The following is a 15498-nucleotide window of genomic DNA, read 5'->3' as shown; positions in this document are numbered from 1 at the left end:
AGAAAGTTCATGTCCTTAGGTTATTGTGTAACTACAGATTCCCAGAGAGCAGCATATAGTGTCAACATGAATGTATACAGTTCGTGCTGCGGCAATGCAGAGCGTTTTCGTGCATCTGAAGTCACCCTGTTGTTTGTGTAGCCTTGACCATTATCTCAATTTAATAACAAGTCTTTATGGGCATGTAGTGCACTTACATGGCCTTGTTTGTGCAAATAGATGTGGCATGACGTGTGTGTGTGTGCGCGTGCGTGTGTGTGTGTGCGTCCTTAAATGTGTGCCTTTTGTTTGCATGAGAAGAGTTACATATCAGCAGGTCAGCACAGTTCATGATCCAATCACTTTATGATCCTGACAGCAGTGAACATCCGTGCGTGTGTCAATCATAGACAAATACTTGGTGAAAGATTTAGTTTTTTTTAACTCCCCATTAGGTTCTCGAGTTACATTTAAGATAGATAAATACAAATAAAAATTGCATGGAATTAGGAAAAAAAATTGATATGAAAAGAATATTATGTCAAAAATTCTTAATCCTAAATTATTCAGGAGCTGTGTGTGTATGAAAGCAAAGATGCACATGCATTATGCTACATCCAGACAAGTCTCACATCATTTATTTTTATTGTGTATTTCAGCAAATGAGTTCCATGTAACCACAGCTCGATACAAAACTGTATGTTGCTTGGATTGTGTCCTAGATTCAGGGAATGTATAGAAACTTCAGACGAAATTTGACTATTTAAACAATTTGTTTTTTCCAGTGTGTTGATATCTTAGCTGATTAGTGTTGAATTTCAAGTATTTACTTGATACATACTAGTTATTACTAGTTACTTAATTGTAACATCTATTCTAATTTTAAGTTTGTCCACAAAACTGCAGTTTTAAATAACAGATAATTACAGAGAACTGTCACAAAATAAATGCAAGCAACTTGTCACCCAGTGGAAGCCACAGTCATAGTGAATGTAGACACTATGTCTACACTTTTAGGAGTCTACGCTGAATGATTTTACTTGAAACTTGTGTGAACTACAGTGACTTTATTCAGTAATTTATTCATGCTGTCTACTTTTCTTGAAACTTGTTGCTTGAGCAGACTAGCATGTTGACATTTTGAGCAGACAGAGATGACCTCTTCTTCTGCACAGTGTGGTCAGCCAAAGAAAACAGTCTATCACAGGTGTTGCCAAGTACTTTTTTTCTAATATGGGCTGGCTGACCATGGACACATGTCTGACGTGTCTCTTTGTTGATTCCGGGCTCTGCCCCTTAACTTGTCTAGGATTGTATGTGCAGTGGTTCCATTGGACCACTGGAGCCCTGATGCAGCCCATATTTGTTTAAGTCAAGTTTTAAATTAAAATGGTTTAAAAATCATTGTAGATTAGCTATTTGTGTCTTGTGTGTCTTAATGTGCAGGTTTTGATGCTCCTGTGTGCAAGTTATGAATGTTATTAGTCATAAGTGGAACATTAATAGTTATAATAATGATGGGGTGTGACCAAGACCAACAGAATTAATAGTTATGTCAGAAAACTGTTGAAGCTTGAGAATTTTCCTTAAAGGGCCACTTCACCCAAAAAAAACAATTTTTTGTTTTAGAGTTAAATGTGTTATTTGATCATCAGGCAATGAATCTGAGACACATGTCACCAGAGGAAGTTGGGGTTTGAAAAAAAAATAAAAAATTGTCAAAAAGTCGATGTCAAAGTCACTTCCCTCAAAGAAAATTAAAGCCCTACACTGCTCTTTACAGTGTCTCTGTCAGTAAAAGATTAAATAAATAATTATAAAAGAAAAAAATCTGGTCAAATTTGGTCGGATTACACAAACTCGGCAGCATTATAATGATTTGAAGTTTATTCTTCATTTCACCAAGTGGGGAAAAAGTGGGTGAAACTGCCCTTTAACTGGATCAATCAGTGCTTCCAACATTGCCAGCTTGTGACATTTAGCTGTTAATTAGTCAAGCTACTGATAAACCAGCGTTGATAACTTTAACATGCATGCTTCTGTTTGAAATAAACAAATTAGATATATAGTCGGTAGGTGTGTTTCTAAATGTTTGGACACATTGAGGAAAACTGTTCCCACTTCCTGCTTTTATCTCTTGTCTTTGATTTTCTTATCTAGCTCTTGGCAAAAATAAAGGGAAATGTTGTTTGCATAACTGTTGATGTATTCCTTGAATATCACCTATTGTATTATTGTTATTGTACCCTGTTTACTGTCCAGAAACGTATGTTTTCAGATTCAGAATGAGTCTGTATGGTGGAAACTCCATGCCCAGTCCTCATAGGTTTCAGGTTGAACTGGTTCTCAGTAGTCTGTGCAAAAAACATGATACAGACCCTTGTTAGTAGACAAACAAGAATCCGCCAACAACCACAGTGTCTGCATCTGATCAGCTCAGTTGGTGCTTTCTTAGTAAGAGAGACTGTGTGCTCGTGGATTCGCTTTTGTTTGTAGCACACGCAGCAAACATGAAAATGCTTGATGTGAAAAACAATTGCACTTATGAGTCATTTTCACAGTTTTTAGGTTTTTCAGATCCAGTTTCAGTGTTTATGTATGTGTCAGGTGCAAAGCGTTTGAGAAACAATTGCATGGCTTTGGGGATGGTGCAAATCCCTCTCCCCAATAACGGTTCAGGATCCATTTGTTTTGCCATTATACCATTTTAACCTCCTCCACCACTCGTGTTTGTTGGCTATGTTTGTACTGGAGTGCGGCTTGGGCCACACTGTCTGAACCTGACCGAGTCTGAGAGAGTATTGGCCAAATCTGACCGGAACCTGACAAGCTTTCTGTATTGTTGGTGGTTTTGTCCAAACGTTGCTCAACCTGGTCCCGATAGGCTCAGATCAGGTATCCATGCTCTCATTAGAGCTGATGCAGTACTGGTGCCTGAAACGTGTTTAAATGTTCTACCCACTGTTTGTGTTTTGTTTGTTTTGTGTTGTCATTGCTGCACACTACAGTGAATAATTAGAAAATTCCATTTCCCTGCATTAAACAAGGATGTTGAATAGGAATTTTGGATGCAGCCACACCCTGTGTGCTGTTGTTTTTATCATCTGATAAAAAACGGATTATTTTTCCTCAAGAAGGTAAAGGGATTGGTTATATTCCCCGTGCACTGATTGCGGTGTGGGAGTTGGGGGGGGTCTGATCTACTGCCAAGCCTATCTGACATCTCTTAACCCTATCTGTTCCAACTTGACCCCGTTTCTGTCAAAACAACATGATTAGGAGTGAATGATTGATGGTGGCAGAGATAGCTGAGCCTCTGTGTCTGCGTATTGTTAAGTCTGCCTCACTCCTCTCTCTCCCTTCATGTCTGATTCATAATATGTTCCTAGAGTCTTGTACGTGTGTATAATTGCAAGTACAGGCAGAAATGTTATTTCTCCCATGTATTTAGAGCTACAACTAATGATTATTTTCATAATCAACTAATCTGTCGATCATTTTCTCGATTAATCGAGGAATCCTTTGGTCCATACAGTGTCAGAAAACGTTAAAGACGTTGATCAGTGTTTGTCAAACCTGGAAATGATGATGTTCTCGAATGTCTTGTTTTGTCCAAAAACCAAAATGATTCACTTTGAATGATTTCTTTGTAATATGGAGCAGCTGTAAGAAGCTGAAACAATCAGACATCTTGTTTTAATCATGAAAAAGCCTCAAACTAGTTATCAAAATAGTTAATTTAGTAGTCGATTAATAATCGATTAATTGAGTAATTGTTTCAGCTCTACATGTAGTTTCACATGGAAATGTGTACTTACATGTATATTTGTGTTTATTAAGTTTCAATACCTCTGCCAATTGTCTGCATTTGCTTGATTTTCTCTCAACATAGATTTTGATGGACCAAATTCTTAAATTATCTATATAACATATTTTTCATAAATTTAAGGCTTGTGTTGGTATTGCATGAGGTAGCAGAAGTAAGTGTGTCACTGCTGTCACACAGTGAGTGACTGAGCTGAGGGGGAGAAGTGCAACCAGAGAGGCATGATGAGGTCGCCTGTCAGAGTGAAGAAACAGGAAATCATCTGCAAATGATGTCTACCACTTCACACACAAACCCACTTTAGGGGACACACTGACACACACATACAACCTGAATTGCTGTATACTGAATAAAGCCACATATACAGCTATACGTTCTACAATTATGCAGAGACATGGATGCATGGGGAGAAATTAGGAATGACACACACACACACACACAGACACACACAGAGCACATGATAGTTAGCTGTTTGAACTTCTGCTGAGTCCAGAGTCTGTTAGAGGGAGAAAATGTGTGTAGTTCTCTTTCTATCGGTCATCACTTCCTGAGGAAAAGCATGACTATACACACACACACACACAAACACCAGACTCTTCTCCTGTCACTGTCACTTTGTTGGTCAGTGAACTTAAACCAACACTCTCTGAACTGAACTGAAGAAACAGGGTGAGCTGACACTTTGTGTGTGTGTGTGTGTGTGTGTGTGTGTGTGCGCGCGCACACGTTCATTTTTAGCAGCTCTTCAAGACCTATTCTGCTATGAATACTCACTTTTACAGGACTATTAATGCTTATGAGGAAAAAAGCCTTAGTCTTAATTAGGCAGCAGTGTCATTTATTAGAGGAAAGATGTGTATAGTCACAAGGTTAGTGTCAGGCATTAACTGGTCATGGTTGTGGTTATGGTAATGGTTTTAGTTCTCTAATAAGAATAGCTGCATTTTACTACTTTGTTACCTCATTTGTAGCAGAATGTTGACCTTGTCAGCTCCGGTAGTCCTTATGGAAACCAAAACCTGGTCCTAAGGAGGCAGAACCTCATTTCCGAGGAACTGGTTAAGTCAAGGCAGTGTCCTTAATGTCTAAATAAAGCCTTCAGGTAGTGGCAATGAGGTTTGTTTGTGTAATCATGGTGTTTGAAGAGATTTCATCTATTAGCCAATTAAGACATTGGGGCTTATCAGTGAGAGATACTGCAGGTCAGTCAGTTTTATTTGACATGTAGTATGTCTTCGCTCACACTGTTTATCACGACATGAGCTTGCTTGGGTTTAGTGTGGTATTTGTTTGCACCAACTCAGAAAAACAACTAGAGTACTTTTCTCAGTGTTTAATTCATTTGTCAACAGGTCGTATGATAGTACATGTGATGTCTGGTACACACCCATATATATTATGGAGTGTCTTTGTTCTTCTCTATGTATTTGTGTGGTTTAACCAGACGTGAGTTTGATTTAGACACAAAAAGCGTTAATACTTTAAGATGAAGTAGAGTAGAATAGAATCAATCTTTATTGTCTACCGAGGTGGAAAATCTGGTTCACCAATTGCAGATATTCTCAGCTGAATAATGATTCAGACCTTTGTTTGCACATATGAAAATCCACAAATGGCTGTGTTGAGCACATTTTTTTCACCACTTCTACATCAGTCTGACCTCAGGTTGACCTGATGCTTATCACCTCTTTTTTCCCCTAGCTTTTGACGAAGCATAGAAGAAAACAATCAAACAGAAATCACAGAGAGACTGTCTGGGTTCAGTTTTACTTAAAGCTGTGCCACGCAGATGGAAATGGTGGTTTGTAACCTCACGCTTGCTTTGAAGTTTCATGAGTAAACTCAGTACCAACCAGGAAAGTGGGTTTTAAGACGTAAGCAGGCAGACTCTCGATTCTGTCGAGTAGAGTCCAGACCGCTGACTGACACTGCACCAGGTTTTCCGTGACCGGTTCATTTAGGTTCAGAAAGTGACGGCTCGTATGGCTGTCCTGCCCCGCAGTGGCTTCACACTAACAAAGATCAAGCAAAGTGTCTGCAGCTTCCTGACGAGTCAAACAGGATGGCAGCTTTTCTACACCACATGCAACTTTCTTTTTTTTTTTTTAAGCCCCCAGCAGTTCTTTAGCTCATTTCATAAACATATTTTCAGTGTCCCGAAGTTGACCTGATGTAGGAATAACCAGACTAAAATGTTCACTCTATGAGCATGCTTCATCATTTCAAAGAAAGTTAGGCAGACATGCAGGCGGGCACATCTTTGTTTTAGTCACTGACACTGAACCGCATGTTGCCTCCACGACAAGGTCAGGAAGTCACTGAACACTGAGCACCAACTCTCTCTCTTTCACTCTGTGTGTGTGTGTGTGAGAGAGAGAGACTGAGAGAATTGTCCCATATACATTTACATATACATTATTCAGGATGTCATAAAGGTAAGAGCAGGAAAATTAATTAGGTTTTAAATAGGATGGCACCTAATCATTATATTCTTATTTTTTCACTAATTAACTAATGAAAAAAAAGTCTGAAGTCTTTTGTCCACAGAGCAATGAGCAAAGACAACAGAAAATATTCATATTTAACACATTTTACTCAAACTTAAGCTTATTCCATTGTCAAAATAGTTTGTCTAGTACTTAATAACTGATTTGTCAATTAATTGTTGCAACACTAGTGTTGAGAATAATTTATGACAGCTTTTATTTACTATTATACTTTTACTTACTATTATACTTTTACTTACTTTTACTTACTTTTACTTTACAGAATGTGTGACAACCATACGCCATTAAAAGCGTCATCAAAACGTGTACCCAAGACAAAAATATCAAAATACATTTCCAGCACAGCAGTGCTTTAATCATAGTTGTTCTAGTTCCCTAGTTCCCGTCATAGACAAGGAGAGCAGAAAAGATAAGTGTACATAAATATTTGAATGCAGCAGGACTGGTTCTTTTGTCTCCCACATTACCAAATGCACCAGAGCAGCTACTGTGTTGACTCGTGTCCTGTCTGCAGTGTGTGCTGGGTATTTTCTGACTGCTGGTTCTCGTTAGTTGTGAGCTTTTGTGGGTTTTTTTGTCAAACCTCTGATGAGCTGCGTTTTTTTCTTCTGAAGGACATTTTGTATACCCCCTGACCAAAAAGCTTGTTTCCTTAAATTTAACTCTACATTCACAGCTACAACAAAGAAAGGGGACCTCAGCCACATTCTGTGCAGAAACCTGATCCCCAGCCTTTGCTGCTGTCCACGTTGAATCATTTCAGTTGTGAGGAAATATGAAAAGAATATTGCATTTGTTTTGCAACTGTGTCCCTGAAGAAGTGATTTCACATGTCTTTGTTTGACCTCCTGTAGAACTGCTGCATTTGCCCTGTGAGAGCAGCATCTCACTTTTTACAGATCACTTTTCATTTTACTTCGTAATGTATATTCAGCGTGAGCCCGCCTGCCCGTCCGCCTCTTTCACTCATGCCTCACTATGTCTGGTGTACTTGACTGTGTCATTTGTTTACATTAACTCGCCAGACCTGCCTGCCTACCAGTCTGCTGGCGGTGTTCTGGTATTATGTCATCACTGAGCAGTAGCTGATAGAAAGTACTCCTACGCACTGTGCTCTTACCTGGAGGACCAGTTCTGACATGTGGAAATCTGAGGAGTATCAGGAGACACCGGCTAAACTGTCACGCACATGCTCTCATAAACACACACACAATACACACTGCTTGTAGTCATTTGTCGTCTTTCATGTCCGACAGTTGTTTTTTTTTTTTAGCACACACAGATAGGAACATGTTGGTACTACAGAGTTTCCATGGGGAGAAATTGCAGCACAAACTTGTTTCACCTTTGATGACAACATTATCGAAGTATGTTTGTGTAACTGCCTGCTGCAGGAACTTTTTCCTCTTGCATGTTGTGCTAAGTACAGAGCATGGATTTCCTAAGATAATGGGTTTTTCTTAAACCCTCTGGAGTGCTGTTGGATTTCCTGAAGTTGTTCGAAGAGTCGCTCCACTCACTGTCACCACTCTCACTTTATCTCCCTCAGTATCTCTCTTCCCCCACCCCACTAGATTTATGTCCCTATTTGATTTGATGCCAACCAGGACAATACAAGTGACTCCAGCGCTGTGCCTGTTTTAGGTTCGGATTGACTGGCAACCTGCCCACAAATGAAAGAATAGTCAGGTTTCACTGGTTATTAATAGTCTGCGTTTTCCCCCTGCAAAGCATCCAAGGCAGTGGAAGAACATACATCCACACACACACACGTTTAAGTGGATCCGCCAAACAAGTAAAAGGAAACAATAAGTAGCTGAGAAAGGAGGATGTTTTTCTCCACAGGGATGTTGTGTCAGGTATTTGGAGCCTTTTCAAGCCATTTTTATACCTGTGTGACTGTGCCATCCATGTGTTGTTAATTTTAGTTTTGCCCTGTTGCATAATTTATCACATTCTTTGTGGCATTTTTCTTTCCGAAGTCAGAACTCAAGGTTAATTAGAGGACGTTTATTTTGAGATTCGGCACTGGTTACAAAAGGTTGTTTGTCAGGCCATGTAGTGTAGTGCACCTTCTCCTCTATTGATTATTTATATACTGCGGTTACGCTAGTCTTTCTCTTCTCTAGAGTTGAAATCAGATTCAGAGGAATACCTGCAAATCTGACACCGTGCCACAGACACACCCATCATGTATGATATGTGTAGCAGAAAAAAGATCTTCTTTTCTAACTGTTGTGTTTGAGAATACACTGACAAACGTATTCTTTGTTAAAGTAACCTAAATAAATCTTTGTCAAACTTATGTAGCACTATTTTTGAAGAACATTTAAATCAAAATTACATTAAATAGCCCTAATTGTAAAACGCCACATAAACATTGACAAATGTCTACCAATTTTACCCCAAAGCCTTGTACACATTTACCCATGATGACATAGCTTTGTATGTGGCTGTCTTTTGTGTGCACTCGAGTAACCTCTGATGACTGGACTCTGACCATCTCAGCTGACTTCTCTCTTCTAATGCCTGACCGTGTCAGTTAGATATTGGAAAGATCACAGTGTCTTTTATTTGCACAGACCTGAATATCTCGAGGATTTTGTGTTATAGGACATCAAACATGACATATGTATTTATTATAATAAAAAAACATTGTTGACGAGGTTTACAAAGTGCTTTGACAAAAACGAAGCAAAAACAGGAAACTTGGGAACAGAAACATGAAGTGATGAAAACCTATATTCCACATCAGTGTCAACAAATATCACATAAAGCACAAAACCAACAATGAATTGATGCTATTAAAAAGTTCATTTAAATCTATTTTCTTTGGCGTTTAGGTGAGGCTGACATGTCCCCAGTCTACTTTAGCACTTCACTTAATTTTAGGAAACCTCATATATAGATAGACCTGTTGTTATAAATACTTAGGAAGGCAGCAAATACGTAGTAAAACACATGTACTATTCACACAGGTTTGAGTAGTGGATACTAATCATCACAGTTGCCAGATATTTTAGGAGTGTCACCTGTCTGTCAAGATTTACATCTTCATTATGAGAGAAGAAAGAAACTGACTGTCTGGTCAATTACAGGGAGAGGAATGAATACATCGTAGGTATTGTTCACTGTCATAAAGATACAGCTATAGCAAGATGCCAGTAAAGACTCAGGTACTTTAACTCAGAGGAAAACACAGTTTACACTGTTTTGGATATAAAATAATACATTTTCTTTTTTTGGCTTAATTCATTTCATTATTATTAAATAGAAAATCGTATCCGGTGGCAAAGAGAAAACCTAGTGTAGACATGGACCAATGCTGAAATTTGCAGTTTTTTAATAATCTCCATTGATTGATTGTTATTTATTAATTGGCAAACTATTACACATTGCACATTTTTGTTCTCAGATCCTTCATAAATGCTGCTAAGTCACCAAAACTGTATTTTTCTTGTGAACGTTCTTTCTTTTTATTTATTTGACAAATCTATGACTGAATGAATGATTTCTGAAGGTTGGTATCAGCCCTAGAAAGGCTTGTATGGAATCACCATTAAGATGAATGCTGTTAATGTTCTACCATCACTACACTATACAAATACATTTAACTTTATGTTGACAGGTTAAAGTTAAAAAGCTGTCTGTATCAGTTTGAAATAGTTATTTAGTCTTCCTTTGCAGGGCATAATCACTGAATTCAAAAGACTGTATATTATTTTGTGCCAATTATTAAATTATTTTGTGCGTCATGACATGCAGAACATACAGCACGTTCTACTCTTAACACTTCTGCATCCTTGGCCTCAGACAGACTGAGGTTGACACAGTTGTGATTTCTGTGTCCTTTGGTTGGGCAAGCACACAGTGAGCCACCCAAACAGCAGCAAAGGGAGACGGTGTTTTGAGCAGAAAAGATGTGCAAGAGTTCGCCTTGTACTCCCTGTGGCACAGTCTGCCTCTCTGTTTACTAGATAACTGACAAACTGCGAGCGAGAACGAGCTCGAATACTGGGATTAATCTTTGCTGTGGTTGTGTGGGAGGGCGTGCGTTCTGCTTTGTTTATGTTCAATCATTAACATGATGTGCAGCATGTGGGTTTCTTTATGTACAATTTCATTGTCATCGTTCTTTCTCCCTTCCTGTTTAAATGTTTTTTTTTATCTCATCCTCCCTTTCTTTCTCTGCCAGTACAACTTTTTCCCTCTTCCTCCCCTCTTCTCTTTTAGTTCTTGTGGGGTTGTTTTCTTTTTTAACAAGGCCACAGAGAGTCAACATACGATACGGCTCCAGCGAACTCATCACTGCTTCATCTCTCTCTACCACAGCAGACATGGTGGACACCCAGCAGCTCCTAGCCTGGCCTGTTGGATTCAGTCTGAACGCCGTGGACCTCTCTGAACTGGAAGACAGCTCCCACTCGCTCGACATGAAGCATTTGTCCACATTAGACTACACCTCCATCTCCTCTGCCACCATCCCTTCTCCTCTGTCTCCCCCACTCATATCCTCCATCTCTTCCATTGGTTTGGCGTACGACCCCAGTCTACCGCAGAGTGAAGAGCACCTGACGCACATGGACTACACAAACCTGCACAGCTACAGGACAGAGCCCTGCACACCCAGTAAGTCCAGGTTTTCATCCAAACATGCTGCAATCATTCAGGTGGCAGAGATGAGGCTTGACATTTTCTACTTTTCTGCCTGATCATTTCTAGTATCCGATTCAATCAAGCTGGAGCCCGAGTCTCCACCTCAGTATTCTGACAGTCTCGTCTTCTCAAAGCTCCAAGACGACACATCAGCGACGTCACTAAACATCGAGTGCCGCGTGTGTGGGGACAAAGCCTCTGGGTTTCACTATGGTGTCCATGCCTGCGAGGGCTGTAAGGTAGGACTGAACGATATCATGATTCAAGATGAAAGTAAGACACATGAGCCAATCAGGGAAAGCTAATATAACTAGATTACACTTAATAAGATTGTTTTGTCGATTTTTCAAGGTGCCTTTCTGTTCAACCAACAGTTTAAAACCTACATCTGTTTAATTTTATGTCAACAAAAGACACCAAAGAAGCAAATACTCACAATTTGAATTTTAAATGAAAAGTAATAGATAGATTGCATGGCACATCACACCCAGCTGATTGGACGTCAGACGTTTAAAACTCAAGGCTTAACTTTGTCAGTGTGTCCATTGTTTGTTAGGGTTAGTGTCTTTTGATTGATTGCTCCTCTCAAAATATAATGCACGTCCAAAAAAAATAAAATTGACCGTCACGTCACCTTTGAGTCATGTCAGGAAATGGTAATGGGTGTAACAATTTGCTTCGCTGCCAGCCTTCCATTTTCTGTCACTATGTGTCACTGAAACTTGTTGGTGGAATAAGAAGAAAGAAAAAAAACAAAGAAGCTATAAAGCATGGAGAGAAGTGTGCACTAATGTCTCTGATGTCTGTCACTTCAACCACAACTCATACACTTTCCACCACGCACGATCTCAACATAAGTCTTTTGTGCTTTGTGCCCTTAAACTCTCCATCTGTACAGAGTATAAATAACTAATAGACAGCGGGGGGGAAGTTTCACACATTTCCATTTTCTTTGAAATATTGAGTCTGTATAGGAAGAGTAACTATAATTTTTTGTCATTAAAGAAGTGGGGGAAACCGCAGCGGTCCTACCTATGCATCTTTCATTTTTGGTAGTAATAAGAGCAACTACGTGTGTTCTGTTTCCAGCATTGTCAGCAAAAAAATCCTTCTAGATGATATCCAGTAAAGATCATTTAAATATTTCTGAATATTTTGACCATCTGAGAATAAAACTAAATGAACCTGAACAAACTTTTAGAATGTTTTAATAATTAAAGAAACTTTTTATGAGGGGATTTTGGTACATGTATATATCTCACAAGAACTGAAATACAGACAAACATGTCTTTAACTGCAGTGTTTCCCATTCTTTTTTTATGAGGGACCCACTTTTTTTAAAAAGTAACAGAGTAAATCAACCCACTTCACACTATAAACTTTGACAGGAGCAAATAATATAACAATGTTTCTGACTGTTTTACAGCCATTTATGTAACACTCACAATTATTTATATAGATAAACCAGCCATTTGTGAGAGATATTTGTTGGATAAATAAATCACAATAACATTTTTGGCATGTTTTTTTTTATTTATTTTTTTATTCTTTAATAAATAAAACAAAATGTATTTGCCAAGCGAAATAAATTTCCCACAACACATCTGTGAGTGCTGATCCAGTCTCTGGGAATTAATGATATAATGGGATTTACAGTATTCATAATAGTTTAAAAATTAATAATAACAATAATACTAACAATAAAAAATACTATTATCTACCTTTCATTTCAAATGCTCAGCTGTTTTTTCTACTAAATCTTGGAAGGTGTCAACATTATATTTCATTTGACTTTACTTATAAAATGACTTGTAGCGTAACTCAGGCCAAACCAATGTAACCACCCACTCACTTCAGCCGTGAATAGCGTGAAATCACCTAATCTTTAACACCGTCGGGTCTGTTGTGTTGGAGCCATTACAATGTACAAAGGTTTCTGTTTTTCTGTCCACTTTGTGAACATCGCACTGTACCTCCAGAGGCTGAGTGAAGGTAAAGCACAGTAGTCATTGTTCTGCTTCGCTCTCAGGGGACACTCACCAGAAGAGGGGGTCAGCCAAGCAGGCAAACGCTTAATTGTTTCTAAACAGAAAACATTCTTTATTGAGGTGGAGTCTTGACCCCCTTTAACTTCCTCCTGCTTTAAATAACCCTACATTTAAAATAGGGACATCTGTGGATTGTAAGAATGCAGATGTCAAACACACCATCCTCCAGCCACCTGTGGGTTTTTGAAAAGCATGAATACAATCCCAGTACCGTTTTGGCTTTCTTTTTTTTTTGTTCTATTCATTTTTATTTTTTTTTTTTTTCATTAGCTTTCTTAGTCACCTTAGACAAACACAGCCGTCATCAAACACGTGACTGTAGGAGTATGACTGTATGAGGCTGTGTAGTTAATAGCTGAGATAAGTGTTATGGCTCTTCTGGTCCTAAGGTTGAAAACCTCAAAGCACAAATCCACTATAACAATCTACTTTAAATCCACCTCTGGTCGGTGTGTCGGACTTCCTCACAGATTAGAAAGCAATCTTAATATAAAATACGTTTCCGTCATGCCTCAACAAAATGTAACTTGGATCAGTGATACAATATTACTTTTATGACTTAACCAAATGTGTGTATGCTTAAAAGACTTTTCCTCTGTTTGTAATGTCTTCTGTATTTTGTGTGATGTGTTTTATTTTCTTTTTTGTACCGTCATCACAGACCCTACAGAAAAAATGGAACACAAATTTGGAATTGGTATTAATTATCTGCACTGTTGTGGCACACATTCTTAGAAAAGGGGCAGACTCAGTAAATTAAATGATAAATGTTTGCAGTGACAATGTCCATAAGTGATCTTTTCTATTTTTCTTTCTTGTAGGGTTTCTTCAGACGCACGATCAGGTTAAAGTTGGTGTACGATCACTGTGACCTTCACTGTCGCATTCACAAGAAGTCCCGTAACAAATGCCAATACTGTCGCTTCCAGAAGTGCCTTCACGTCGGCATGTCGCACAACGGTAAGATAACATTGTCGTGCACACCTTTTAAAACAGTCAGTTAAGACGGGGCTGTATACCTCGTTTTTAATTTATACGGAAATATTTCAAACATCGTGTGGAATTACACAATACCTGTTCAAAAGAGAGGGGAGCAGTGTTATACTAAACAGCACCCAATCTTTAATTTATTTGTTGCCACCACCACAGTATTTACACTGATAAGCATATAAGCATATTTCTTTTCCTCCTAAAGCAACACTGCTCCTCTCCTGAGGGATCTGTTTTGTTTTCTCCTCTCTTTATTTTACTAGTCGATATTTTTTTCACCCTCGTGTGTGAAATCTCGCGTTCTAGTGATATCTAACGTCTTTTCAGGCTGACTTTAGTCACGTTTTATTGACCGATCTTTGGTAAAACTGTCAAACAATCTCCAAACACAAGATAATGAATGACAGAGCAAGAGAGAGCTGGGAATATGACGTCATCGTTTTCCTGAAGTATCCTGTTCACTGGCTACATGGAGATTTTCCCACTCTGGGAGGTTTTTTCAAAAAATACTGTTTCAGGTCCTAAAACACCATTTTTATGAGGACGGCCCCCTTAATCACTGACTTAATTGTTTGTCATTTTTTGACATTTTGGCCTTTTAACAATTTTTTTTTGCCGGCCAAATTCACATGACAACAGCCGAAAGCCGGCATATACCGGCTAACGTAAACCCTGAAGGTCAAACAACTGACTCTTCTGTGAATTCAAGGACAAAGGAAATACCCTTTTTTTGAGAAACTCCTCTCCCTCTGATGTCCTCTGAGAACAACAAACACACCTTCACCACACTGCTGCTGATCTGGTCTTTGAGGTCTTTTGTGGTGGTAATGCAGCAGTGCACACCTCTGCAGTATATACCTGCCACGTGCTTCTTCGTCTGTGGTGTTCAAAACCTTGTTTCAGTTCCCACCGCATGTGCATAAAAAAGGTACAATACCTGCATGATAACAACAAGAAAAGGCAGTAACTGTTTTCACACTCTTACATTTTCTCTCTGCAAAAGGAATGATCACCACACCCTTACCTGCAGCTCTGTGTTCATTCCTTCAAGTATGGTATGTTTAGACAGCAGTGATGGGAGTGGACCACTGTGTGCTGTGCAGATATTAGTAAACAAATACTCCTTGATTGTGCTGCCTTCAAGGTCTGTGGAAATGTCAGAATTTAAGCTGAGGTTATGAAAACATCCATCCATCCATTCTTCTACTGCTTTATCCTCCACATGTGGGTTGCGGGGGGTGCTGTGCCAGGTCGCCAGTCCATCACAGGGCCATATAGATACAAACAACCATTCACTCTCACACTCGCACCTACGGTCAATTTAGATTGTCCAATTTGCCTAAATCACCAAATCTGCGAGTTGCAGACCCGAGTCTTTTTGCTGCAAAGGCATAGATAAATCATGAACTGAAGAATACAATTCTTTATCCACTCAAACATGTTTTCCTCTCTCTTTGTTGCTCTTCCTTAGAACATGGTTTGTTTTGTTTTG

At 38.9% G+C, this 15498-nt stretch overlaps 1 protein-coding gene across 1 annotated transcript in view; it reads left to right on the top strand.

Moving 5' to 3' along the window:
• Nucleotides 1-15498, top strand: part of pparg (peroxisome proliferator-activated receptor gamma) — a 32113-nt gene that overhangs the window by 6564 nt on the left and 10051 nt on the right. The window contains exons 2-4 of the mRNA XM_058632168.1: nt 10645-10941; nt 11035-11207; nt 13838-13976. Of these exons, the coding sequence (XP_058488151.1) occupies nt 10645-10941; nt 11035-11207; nt 13838-13976 (609 nt within the window). The remainder of the gene's footprint in view (nt 1-10644; nt 10942-11034; nt 11208-13837; nt 13977-15498) is intronic.

Source organism: Solea solea, chromosome 6 (assembly GCF_958295425.1).
Source record: "Solea solea chromosome 6, fSolSol10.1, whole genome shotgun sequence".
Lineage (NCBI taxonomy): Eukaryota > Metazoa > Chordata > Actinopteri > Pleuronectiformes > Soleidae > Solea > Solea solea.
Note: the sequence above shows the minus strand (reverse complement) of the source record. Positions and strands in the feature narration are given on the sequence as shown.